This window comes from Neomonachus schauinslandi, chromosome 6 (assembly GCF_002201575.2).
Source record: "Neomonachus schauinslandi chromosome 6, ASM220157v2, whole genome shotgun sequence".
Taxonomy (NCBI): domain Eukaryota; kingdom Metazoa; phylum Chordata; class Mammalia; order Carnivora; family Phocidae; genus Neomonachus; species Neomonachus schauinslandi.
In genome coordinates, this window is record NC_058408.1 from 13,289,765 (window position 1) to 13,303,001 (window position 13,237).

The following is a 13,237-nucleotide window of genomic DNA, read 5'->3' on the forward strand; positions in this document are numbered from 1 at the left end:
AGAAGAGAAGGTGCAGGAAAAAGAAAGGTGGCTAGGAAGACTGCCGTGAGATCCATGGGCTGACATTCTGAGACTGTCAAGTACAAGACATGGCAAGTCACAGAACTAGGATTTGTCAAACTAAAAATAAATATTAAAAAAGAAAAGTACCATCCTGCAATTAGAACCTCCAGGAGAAAACTATCAAGATGGCCATATTATCTACTTAGGCAAGACACAGAGACTTTGTGAAGGCAGCCAGCAAGTATATAGGGCATGGAAAGGGGAGGAGAGAAATGGGCAACCAATGAAAAAGTTTATGACTTGGGATTTGGAATAGGCAAATGTTGAAGCTTTTTTTTCCCTTCTTCTTCTTCTTCCTGGTATTTAACCCTCTCAGGTATCACTGGATGCTTCTTCTCCTTTTCTTTTATTTCTTTTTTTCTTTTTCCCTAAGAACTTGGAAATCATTCTCAGCTAACTGTCCTCTTCCCTTCCCCCCAGAGGAACTGCGATAAATCACGTCACTCCCGCTGCTACTGTATGCCAACTAGTTTTGAGGCCCCTGCCCTCAGAGAAGCCAGTTTAAAAAAAAAAAAAAAAATCGGCTGTCTTCTACACTCTGTGAGATTTAGGAATGCACCGAAGTAACTGCAAGGAAGCCTAAGAGAGCTCAGGGAGCCGAGAGCGGCTCAAGAGGAGAAAGATAAACGATAAACCCGTAAGGAAAATGACCTGCTCCACCAGCGATCTTAAGAAGACAGGTCTGAGGGAATACTGAAAAATAACGCGAAGTAAAACACTCATTTTAACATCGTCAGAAACGAAGTTGTCCTTCCTGCCACTCCAGGTGACATCAAAGGGGGAACGTGGTGACAAGATCTCGCCTTTGCGGGGTGTAAGCACCCAGCTGTGGCAAGAGATGCAAGAATTGAGGGTTCGGAGGTATTTTTCGAGGGGTCTCCAAGTCGGGTTTTGCCTTGGCGATGCTGACATTTTCAGGGGCGTTAGAGACAATAGGGAAGGCTTGGAGAACCCGCTGATAGGTCGGCCCGGAAAGGGGCGCCTTCCGGAGAGGCTAGCTTTGAGCCACTTTTTTTTAACCCTTCGTGCGCCAGTTCGGCGGGCTACACTCAGCCCGCAGCAAAGAAAACAAGCCCACCGAGACGTCCCGGTCTAACTCGGCCCTGGGGAGCGCCTCTCGTTTGACAGGGGAGGGGGTCTGAATCCTGGCTAGTGGCCGGGAAGAGACTTTCAGGGGTCAGAAGGAGAGCATAACGCCTCGTACGGGACCGAGGCCTTGGGGGAAGGGAGACATGGAGAAAATCAAGTCGAAAGTCGCGGACTGCAAGCCTAACGTTCTCAGGCACACAACCAGCAAGGAGGTGGGTGGGACGGAGGACCGGAGAGGGGGAGCGCAGACCGGGACCCGGAGCGGGAAGGGCCGTCCCTGGAGTCGTGGCGGCCCCGAGAGCCTCGGGCAGCGCTAAGCCTCAGGGAATGGAAGCGAAAAAACAGTACTTACTTTCCGAGGGGAAGAAGGGCGGCATGTCTATTTTGTAAACCTCCTTGGCGTAGTACTCCTCGTCGCTCCTCTCGCGCTCGCAGGCGGCCGCCCTCCGGCTCGCCTTCTCCTGGAGCAAGTCCCTGGTGCTGTTGTAGATGGAAATCACCTCCGGGGGGACTTCCTCGGGTTCGGGATAGTCTTCTGGGGGGCTGGTGAGCTTCAACTTGCTCAGGATCTGCCCGCGGATCGCCTCGATCCTCTTGCGCATGAACTGGTCCATATCGAGCGTGCTGCAGGTAGACAGGCTGAGCGCGGCCGTGACTAGATGCAGGATCAGAAAAGCGCTCAGCACACAGTAGTGCATTTTTTTTTAAAGGTGGAAAAAGTTTTAAAAAAAAAGTAAAAAAAAAAAAAAACTAAGGAAAAAAAAAGAAACCAACAACTCTCAAGTACAGATCAGGTAGATTTTTTTCTTTTTTAATGCGAAACTTTTGCAAACAATCGAGAGTCAACGTCCAATAGAAAAAGGTATCTTGCTTGAATTCCTTTAAAAAGAAAATGCCAGTCTTTCCAAAAGTGGAAATATTAATACACGATGGGCAGGGGAAACCCTAACTTTGGGGAGTAAGAAAAAGTTTTCTTGGAGCGACGAGATGGGGGGGGAAAAAAGAGACGAGTGGCTATTAGGCAGGAATAAATTTAAGAGGAGGAAACGGAGTTCAGTGTGTCAGTTTCGGGTGCGTAGTGGCGGATCTGAACTCGGCTCCTCCGGCCAAAAGGGAAGAGATGAAAAGGTCCCGGGGCTGGCAGCTGGCGATCTGGCGGGAGGGGCGCCGGGAGCGCTGTGCGGGGGGCCGCCGAGGCTGGCCGGGCAGTAATTTAGGTATTTAAAGAAGGAGCGGTTCGGCCCTGCCTTCCACTGCGGCGCTGAGAGCGGGAGCAGCCGCGGCTCCGGAGCGGAGAGCGCACACGTGTGTGAGTGTGTGAGTGTGTGAGCGGGTGTGTGTGCGCGCGCTCGTGTGCGCGCGCTGGGGCCGAGCCCGGCGCGCCGCGGGGAGGCGGGTGCGCTCCGCACGGCGCTCGGGACTCGGTCGGGTCCTGCGCGGGCCGCGGCGGCGGCGGCAGAGGCGGCGACGATCCTGCTCCCGGAGCTGCTGCGCGCGGTGGCCGACACCCCGGCCGGCGCGCGCCGACCCGCCCGGCTACTCCACGTCGTGCCGCCGCTCGCAGACGCGTCCAGCCTCCACCTCCCTCCTTCTCCTGCTCCTCCTTCTGCTCTCGCTCCAGACGCCAACCCGGCAACAGACGACCGGCTGCCGCCGTTGCCTTCAGCCCCGGGGACGCGCTGCCTAGGGAGTGTTATTCCTAAGGGGGTTGCGAGGGGGTCCCTTGGACTCCCACCCTCTCCTGGTTTCTCTCCCACTCGGACTTTCTCGCGGCGAGTAGGTGGGCACTTGGCACCCTGCAATAGACCCTCTCCTTCGCCTTTCTGCAGCCGGGCAACCCCTCACTTTGCTCCCGAATGGCTCCCTAGACCGTTATACTATGTTCTCCATCCCTTTCCCCGTGTCCCCGTCACTTGCGCTCCTGCGTTTCTCTGTATTCCTTTCTCTGCCTCTCTCTCGCTCTACCTCTGTCTGCCTTTCTCTCTTCTCTCTCTCCCTCTCTCTCTCTCTCGTCGGGAGCTTCTGGAGCTCCCCTCGGAGCGAACCTTCTGCTGCCAGCAGATAACATCACGATCTTGCCTGGGAGGAGAGATTTATAAGTTCTCTCTGAACCACGTGTTTGCCTTCAACAAAGTGACGTGCTAGGATTACAGTCAGAAGTCCTCTCGTTTACTTAGACCACGAGCTCTCCCTGAACCGTTGAGGGGGTGTGGAAATGAGGACGGCTGTGGGGAAGGGAGGGAGGAGGTGGAGTGTGCGCCCTGACAACAGTGATTTATGGTATTTACTTTATATAGTCATTTTGGACCTGTCTGTTGAAGGACAAGCTATCAAGCCTCCCGTTTTTACTTAGTGTGGCTCACTCACAGCCTCCCAAACTGAATCACTTGCTCTAGAAAGTCTTCCCTTCTGTATTGTGTACACACACACACACACTCTCTCTCTCATGTGAATGGGCATGACACAGTTTACTCAGGACCCCCCAGCCCTAACACATGCTTCCAATCTAAGATTCACTTCCTACCTCTTTAGTGGAATCATTTTCCGAGATCCCATAACACTGTGCTAGTACTGCTATCCTAAGCTTATCTTACTATGGTTTGTTGTTTACAGTCTAGTCCCCCATTTGACTGTGAACTGATGAAAACATGAAAACAGCTCAATCTTTTTTATCTAGAGAATGAAGTACATTTACTTGTTTCACTGTTTGAATGAATGAATACCTTCTTAATTTGCTGCATATGCCACCTCTTCATATGGCTTTCTCTTCCTCAGCTTCTTCCCTAGGTAGACATTAGCAACCAACTTCATTCTTTCCATAGCATACATCCAGGAAGCTGGAATTTTAAAGTGATGTCTACTGTTACGCACTACACATTACTTGACATTTTCTATTTCAACCTAGTCTCAATTAGATGAATCCAAGAATGATTCTTGCCACTGTTCACTTTTCCCTTTGTCTTTCATTTTACCTTGTTACTCAGTCAACATTTTCATTTCATCATGACTATGGCCATACTGACCAGAAAGATGATTCAAAGTGGAAACTCTGTTGAGTTTCCCCCCAAACTCAAAGCCTCTCTATTATTCCCTAGTTCAGATGTTTCTTTTCCATAGTAAGTGGTAGAGCTGCATTTTACAGTCAGGATCCATTGTCTGTGGACTTCTAAGATGCCGTATGTAAACTGGTACGAGAACATGTCTGACAAATATGGATTCCATAAGTGAAGTAAGTTTGGGAGATAATGGGTCCCTGTTGCTTCTTACAGATCCACAATTCCCATCATCATGTTAAAGGCTCTGAAAATCTTGCAGGAAAAAAACAAACTGTTCAGCTCTTTTAACCTAGCATATTCTGAACTCCCCTTGAACATGGAATTCTTTACCTATTAGGGCACATTGGAAAACTCTGAAATAAAGAGATTGTTCCAATCCACTTCTGAAAGTTATGTATAAATCAGCATTAGCAGTTTCCTTTCCTTGAGGCCACTTTCAAATTGAAGTGGCTTGAAAAGAGTTGGACAACCAGCTGTCATGCTAACAGCCAAAGCAAATTATAATCAAAGAGGAGCTCCTGTGGGGCTAGCTTTCCCTCAGACTCATCGAGCTGCTATCCCTTTAAGTTCAGTTTGACAACTACAAAAAACCAGCTCTACATCGAGGGGGCAAAGTGAATATTCATATACCTGAGGCAATTCTAAAATGTAGAGCAGGACTTGCAAACTAGAGCTAGTGACTGAAGATGCTGCCTTGGAGTACGGCTGGTTAACTCCATCATGATACTCCGCTGAGGTCATAGGTTCAGCCTCCCCACAAACCAGGGAGATTACCTTCTTGGTATAGACACCAATTTACCTGGGAGGTTAAGTGGATTCAGATTAGAGTATGGATAGATTAGCCAAAGTCCACCTACATCACTTTGAGGAAAACAATGTAAGCAATAAATTCTTCTGATAACTCTTCCCAACATAAACATACACACTTATGTCCATAATACTTAGTTTGTTGAGCACTTACTGCTAACTTAACAACCCCTTAGACCCCCTGGCCTATTCATAAGAGAGTACTTCTAATTTCCCCAAAGCCCAGGAAGGTAGGGCAAGGGAGTGGGTGGTAAAATGTGGCATGGGCAAATATAGTAACTGAGGGCCAGCAGGAGTGGAGTCCCTTCCTACCTCTCAGGTAGGAACCCTTTGAAGGTGTAAACAGGTGAAGACTATAAGAGATGCCTCCACAAATGGATCCTTTCTTCTATTAAACTCTTCCGGAGCCTTTTGGAGCCTTTTCATCTCTATATTCAAGAAGTAAATATTCACTAAATTTATTGAGATCTTATTATGTGGGAGGGACTTCAGACACTCGTCACGGTAAAAGGGTATTTAACTCATATAGATCATCTTGATTACCTTGAAAAGGTATTTAACTTATATAAACCATCTTGATTACCTCAAGGAGGCAGAGAGAGCATAGTGGTTAAAGGACAGGCTCCAGAGTCAAGTTTTCTTGGGTTCAAATTTCAGTCACTTTCTGGTTTTGTGATCCTGGCCAAGTTACTCAGATACTGTGTTAGTTTCTTCATCTGTGAAAAGGGGACAACACATAGTACCAACAAGATTATTGAGGACTGAATTACACAAGTTACACAAAACACTTCCAACAAACCTGGCACTTAGTATGTGCTCATTAAATGTTACCCACCCTTTTTATATCCTCATTTCTTCATTTTTGTCAGAGACTGTGTAATAAAACACATGTGGTCTCTACTCTTTCTCAGATATAAATAGAATGAAAAAGCTAGGGAAGATGCTAGTAAGACTTCGCTTCATGGTTATGCCTCCTAGGAGTTTGGTAAGTACATTCCCATTCAGTTATTTTAAACAGTCTGGTACTTTGCTCCCATGAAATGTAGGAAGACAGGACAAGAACATATACTTCTGGTGAACAGAACTCTAAATGACAGAAGCCCAGTTAAGTAGAAATTCCAGATTAAGGTCTCTTATTTAACACCCTAAAATGGACTTCTTTGTTTTCCAGATCAGAGAGGCAGAGGGTGCGGCTGTTTCAACCACTAGCCCTGCTCTGCTCACTAGTGGGTCTATTCACTTAAGTAATGTGGAATTCCTACAAGATGCTAAACAAATGTCTGATACCTAAACTACTCATCCCTGTCCAGGGTTTTACCCTGTGGCTCCTAGGCAAGAGTTTATGATGTAGTAGGTCCTTCCTGACTAAAGAAAGAATAACTTCATTTGCAACAACTTTGAAAGCTTCCCGCAAGGGCTTCAAGCATTATAAAACCAGGAGGTAGGGAAAAGAAATCTATAGAACTAGAGACACTTGCTAAATACAAAATAACGCTTTAATGTGAAAATATATCAAAGCCTTTTAGGTTCTTCTAATTTTATATTTGATGCAATTCAAAAACACTCTTTGGTCTATAAAAAAATTTGTCTCATGTTCTGTTATGTACTTCTATAGCTAAACAAACTTCTGCTCTCAGAATAAGGAAATGGAAAGGTTAGTGACTTCCCCATGAAAAATAATCCAATTACTCCATTTTGTATCTGTAGGTTAATCTAAGACAGAAGTGATAAGGAGGGGACAATAGGCAGGGAGGAGAAAGCTTAAAGAGAAGATCAGAGGTGGTAAGAGATAAAGGGATCAACTCAAGAGATAAGGACTAGAGAAAAACAGAGCATAGCAGAGATAAACTCACACTTTAATGATACTCTGTGGGAACATTTGTCTTGCCCTTTGGAATTATGATTAGCTGATGGATTACTGCTTGTGGCTTTTGGGCACTTAAAACTCTACATATCACTACTTTTCTGCTCTGAGAGTTCCAACGGGAGGAAGTCTCTCTTTGGGAGGCAGTCTCTTAGTGGCCTGGGCTTTGTCAGCCCCAGGGTCTACTGAAATCTGGTTTCTTGCCTCTGGTGAAAGTCATCCACTAAAATAGCATTTAGTGACTGATATAAATAAATGAACATATGGGGACAGTTGTCGTAGAGTATAAAATGGATACATGCTTCATCAAATGCTAATGTTGATAAAGAGAAGCCAGCAGCATTTTCCTCAGTCCTGTCCCTGACAGCGTCTCTACCACCTCCCTTACCCCAGCACCCCAGCAGTCCAGACACATTGCACAAAGCAAGAAGCCAGATTAGGTTGCCGGGGGGGGAAAGGCAGAGAGAGAAATATTTCAACAAAGTAAAAAATACAAATAAAAGATGAGTAGGGAAAAAGAGAAGGCAAATCATAAAGACATGATTATGTGCCCATAATTTTAAAAAATGACTATCACAATGTAAAGTGAAATTTTCATTTTTTAAGATATGTATTCTTTGAATGAATTTGTCATCATCTCAGTGGGTATCACTGTGGGAGAATCTGAATGCGCACATTTTCATTAGCAAAGTTACCAGCCTCTATTTCAAACCTTCTTGCCTTTCTGTTGCCTCAATTATCCTGCAATTAAAAAATGAAAACGAAACAAAAACCAACAGAGGGGATAGTAATTGCACATTAAAAGAATAGCTGAATGTAGCTTTTTATGTTAGAAGGAAAAACTAGTAAATAAATATTTTAAAAAGCAAAGTATAAGTATACTTAATATTTTAAAAAGCAAAGTTATATGGGTGGTTTATAATCTATACAACTGGAGACTCACAGCTACAAACTTTTCCTGATGTTTAAGTCTTAGAAAAGTAAGCTCTTACAACTAGGGTGACTGTATAATTTATCACACAAACTTGAGCACTTTCAAGACCGAAGAGGATGATATTTGTAAATACATTATAAGACAGAAGGGGTAAACTGGGACTGTCCCAGATAGTCACCCTATTTTGAAACAAAGCAACTTTAAAATCTGAATTGGTTAATGTCAGACATTCACCTGTTCTTGGTTACCATAGTGATATATTTTGCGTATTTCCAAGCCTTTTTTTTCTTTGTCTATGCTTCAGATTCTAATAGTCACCATCAGAGCTAAAATTTGAAGATGCTTCCTTGTACAGATTTAGCATTGATATAAACATGCATCACCCAAAAACTGAAGCCTTTAAGAGGTACTTGGTCAAGATTCTTTCGAGCTCCATGAAAGCCAGTCTTCACATGGAAAGGAAGAAGATAAAAGATATTTAAGCATTTCATGTATTCTGTGCACAAATTCGTTTTTAAATTTTGGAACATGAACAATTGATAAGAGAATTTGAAAAGTAAAGATGAATTCTGTCTTCTCATTTTAGTGTACAGAAAAAAAGAATGTCATCTGGTGCTTATGGGTTACCTAATACTGACATTTTTTACATGTTGATCTTCCCTGCTTAATAAACAGTAATGGCTTCATAAAACTAGAACTTAACTCAATTGAAAGGTTGTTTTCCTGTTAACTTGAAAATTGTTGTGATCCAAATTCCTACAATTTCTGCTTTAACCTTAGATTATTTTAGTTATACACATGTGCCCCTTTACAAGGCAGTATCTTTACAGTTTCTGTCAATGGCAGGCTATTTACCATAAACCAAAGAAATAAATTTAGGAAATGGGTGTGTGCTATGACCCAAGAAGGACCTCAACCATACACAAACAGGATTTTGGTTGTTTGGTCAGTACAGATAAGATTTAGGGTTTTGCTTCTTTTAGAGATCTTTGTCTTTTAATGTTAATTAAGGTTATTAAACAACAGCAATGACAAAGTCAACCTAGTTATTTGGACAGTTGTAAAAATTAAATCTAATCAAAGCCACACTGTATTGATTGCTCAGAGACTAGGCATTCATATGGTTGAAGGGGAAAAAAAAAATTGTATCAATCAGCTAATTCAATGATAGCCTAAATCATGCCACCTAGAGGAGAGCAGTGGTATTTCTCACAACTTCCTATTGGGAGAAAACCAACATGCTCAATTTTCTCTATTTTCATCACAGCTTATTAAACAATCATACAATTATCGTTTTGCTGTAAAAATCTTTTTAAAAACTAATCAAGTGTTACCTCAAGAATATTTCCCATCGATTTGTTGTTTAATTTCCAGAGGAAAAGCTCTATATAACAGAAACTACTGCACAAGAAAATGAAAGCTATTAATTTGATGTACTGAAAATATACATTTTTCAGGAAAGATCCTACATCAGTAACAATGGAACTTCCATAATTCTAGTTATCTCCTAGCCAATAACATTCAAAGCTAAAATCTAGTCTTCCTGTATAAAGCATAATTTAAATATCTAAATTCTTAATAGCAAAAATGTCAGCACTTACATTTTTATGAATCATCAAAATGTCATTAAATAATAAACAGAAGCATATGGGCGATATATTGTATCTTGGTAATGATAGGAGCAACAGAGTTGTGTTCTAAGAGACAAAACTATGGGATCCCACTCCAGTAGTAACACAGTTCCATTTCTGCAGAACCCAGATAATTAAAACATTTTAATTACCAGACATATTCAAGACCTAAAATAAACTCTCCAACGGCACATGGTATTATAAACGGACAGAGGCAACCAAAATGAAGCCTGGGAAGACATGCTACTTGAAACTCTTAACTTGCCACTGCCAGGAAGGTTTTCACTTTTTAATACACGTTGTCCCCTCTACCTTCCCCAGGCCCTAGGTTTATGTCCTAAGTAAATGAAACTGAAAAATAGAACATGTCCATTTATTTTTCCAGAGCAAAGTTCAATTTCTAGAATCTCATTTTCTTTTTTTTTTTTTTAGAATCTCATTTTCTGTAAGACATTAATATCACCTAAACTTAGGGAATTACTATTGTGTATAGCAGCTCTGTTGATTCAAGCTTGGACCTGAATGTATTAGTTGTGTGACCTTGGCAAGTTATTGAATCTACTACCTGTTCCCCCAAATGTTTACTGGGGACAATAACAGCACCTACTCTATGGGGTTATCGGAAGACTGTGTGAGCTAAGGGCATTATAAAACAAATAGTATCTGGCATATAATAATTACTGTATAAATGTTTGTTATTATTACTTGTTCTGTTTCAACCTAAACTTGAATGATGGATGGGACCTATCAAAATAAGATGGTTGAGCATGAAAAGGCAACATTTTAAAAATAAATCAAGGAAATAGAGATACTCATTTCAAAATAAATTTCTATTAATCAAGAGACACAAAGTGACACAAGGGGGAAAGAATCAAATTTTTCATGTTCAATGTTCAAAGCAAGGTAACTGTTAAAATTTAAAAAAAGAAAAAATAGGATTCTAGCAAACAGGACTCTTGATATAGTTACCTCTGCACTTCTCCGTATCAACCCTTAGAGTGTCTAGGTAAGACAGTATTTAGAGTTTGAGTTCTGGAACAGTCTAATTAGGCAAAAAATGTTTTAATATCTCATTAAGTGTCAGGATCTTTTTACTCAGTGTGAGACTTGTCTTGCAAACTGTCAAAAATTATCTTCTTTAATAATGTATTCGTATATTCATCTAATGAATTTTTGGCATTTAAAAAACTTATCCTATCCATGGTTTTAATCTTGCCTTTTAAGTTAACATTATTGACACGTGTTTTCACTGGTCTTCACAGCCATCATTTCTAAATGGCAGCAGAAAAGTAGAAGTACCAAAGTTTATGTAAATGTTCTCTTATCACTGAAGTTGTAGGTTGTCCAAAATTTCTTGCCATTGAAAACAATGCTATAATAGCGTTCACACAACATTTTTGTAATCAGGGTCTTTTCCTGAGGAGCGTTTCCAGAAGTAAAGTTACTGAGTCTCAATATGTATCTACTATCTGCAGACTGTAAACTTTTGTGGGGAGAAACATTTACAATTACATAGACCAGAAATGAATGATAAATCTACATGCACAGCGCCTGATCCTCCAAATGCCTAACAGAGGACATTTCTTGAGACCCTCCCTACTACACAGCAGGCACTGTGCTAGATAGACATTGTGGATATATTATTCAAATTTTTATTATTTGAACAAGTGCATGCCTATGCCTGATTTATATGCTAGTGATACATAATTTCACCTATCATCAAGTGTATTTGGGAGTCCGTGGAAGAACCAAAATATGGCAGTTGTGGGTCACACAATCTAGTTATTCCTAGTGTTTATAGAGAAGGATAATATCACCTTCAATCTTTTTTTAACTATGGGCTTTCATATTAATAATACATTTAAGAGAGCCCAGTGTATTGTACAAAGACAAATATTATGTAGAAACACCCTGATGTTCCGCTTGGTAATTCGCAGTATTTCAGGGTGACTGCTGTGTCTGGGCGCCTTGCTGATGTTTGGAGAGCTGATGTCAATCTATTGTTTATGTCCATCCCATGGGAGGGGATACATTTTTACCTCAGATTGAAGTCTGGTTCTGCAAGCGCAAAAAGGCAACTGTCTAGTAGCCTGAGGGTGAATCAACAGCTGCAAGGCCACCCACGCGTTAAGGACACGGCTCTCAGCTGTCTCTCCATTCAGAGCCCCAGTTGGTCCTGACCCCATACAAATTTGGTGTTCTTGCTTTGATGTTTATGAACCGATTGCATTTAAATGCAGGATAATGACTCAGGGGTTAGAGAAACTGTTATTTATACAAATGTGGTTAACACCTCATCATTTTAAACTGGCTGTGCTAATAATGCTCATTGTGCTCTTTGTTTTCTGGGGGTTTTTTGCCCAAATCTGCAATCTACATTTGCTCTGGCAGGATGTCGAGTCTGTGCTGGAATAGGCTGGAACTAACTGCTGGACAACTCTAGAGGCCTGCGACTGACTGAAGGCACTTCTTCAGAGAACCAACTAGCGTACACGGTGTCTGGTGTCTGTGGGTCTGGCAGTTCTCCAGGTGTCCTTGTTCACGTACCATAAATCTATGTTTTTAGGGAATCAGTAAGATTTAAAGTTGGATGTATTCATTCTGAAAGCTGCAGATGATTACACTAAAAAAATGAAATGCTATTTGTTATTCTGGCCTCACATTTAAGGACCATAATTACCTGAGGAAATAATGTAATTACAAAGCAACTTAATGTATCTTCTTCAAAATACAAATAGTGAAAAAGAGAAATCGACAATGATTTAATCAATAAAATTACACCAATATTTGTATATACTTAAATTATATCCATAAAAGTTTATCACAAGAACTCACAGACATGATTTCAAAGTTTACTGATACATTATCAGACTACATATACGCTAATTTTATTCTCTTCACAGTTAGATAGACCACCATTGGCCACGTGTAGCTTTTAAAATTTAAAGTATAAAATTAAGTAAAATTTAAAACTCTGTTCCTTTGTATCACTAGCCACATTTGAAATACTCGGTAGCCACTTGGGCTACCATATTGGACAGTGGAGATACAATGTATCCAGCAACACAATCCTATTGGACAGTACTGACTTGGACACTGAAGTTATAAGGAATTATGCTCACTCCTTTAACACACATCCTTGCTTACATCCTTGGTTGTAAACGCTGCTCACAAAGAGCATTTAACAGAAAGCTCAATATGTATCCCTGCAATTGGAGAGAGGGGGAAAAGGAGGGAAGAGGTGAGCAGTGCTGGACTAGTTATTCTTGACAAAATAAAACATGTTCTGTAACTGTCTCTGAGAATACCTCTTCTGAGCACAAAAGGTTCATCATACATCTAGATAAAAAGCCTAAAACTGTAACTCCCTGAAATTATGCTTAGTAGCCTGGATGAAAAATATTCATGTGGTTCTCTAAGCTAGAAAGCACTCTTTAGAAAATCTAAGATTATTTAAAAAGCATTAGAAGATACCTTCCATCTATAAATTCTGATTGGATTCATTACAATTTAGTATTTTGTTAAACGTCAATCACGGTTCTAAATGTCTTATCATGGACTTCAAAGACCATCTTACTTCCAAATCTGTTCACAGGTCTTCTTGATTAATACATTTAGTCAAGTTTCAGAAAAGTTCCCCTGGTGAAAAAGTTCACCAGGCCTAGCTTTGCTGCAATAGTCGCTAAGATTCAGCTATCCAGCTGGCCCAAATCAGACCCGTTTCCTTGCCCTGCAAATATCTGCAGGGCTTAACAGTCTCTACCCATCACTAATGTACCGAACAGACACAACC

The 13,237-nt window shown here is 41.5% G+C and overlaps 1 protein-coding gene across 2 annotated transcripts in view; it reads right to left on the bottom strand.

Moving 5' to 3' along the window:
* The window catches only part of TGFB2 (transforming growth factor beta 2), a 79,246-nt gene extending 77,355 nt beyond the window's left edge, over positions 1–1,891 (bottom strand). Inside the window, exon 1 of one of the 2 annotated variants that reach the window (XM_021698409.2) lies at positions 1,505–1,891. In XM_021698409.2, the coding sequence (XP_021554084.1) occupies positions 1,505–1,850 (346 nt within the window). In that variant the 5' untranslated portion in view covers positions 1,851–1,891. The remainder of the gene's footprint in view (positions 1–1,504) is intronic. The other variant, XM_044916305.1, reaches the window with a different exon arrangement.
* Positions 1,892–13,237: the final 11,346 nt, after the last annotated feature.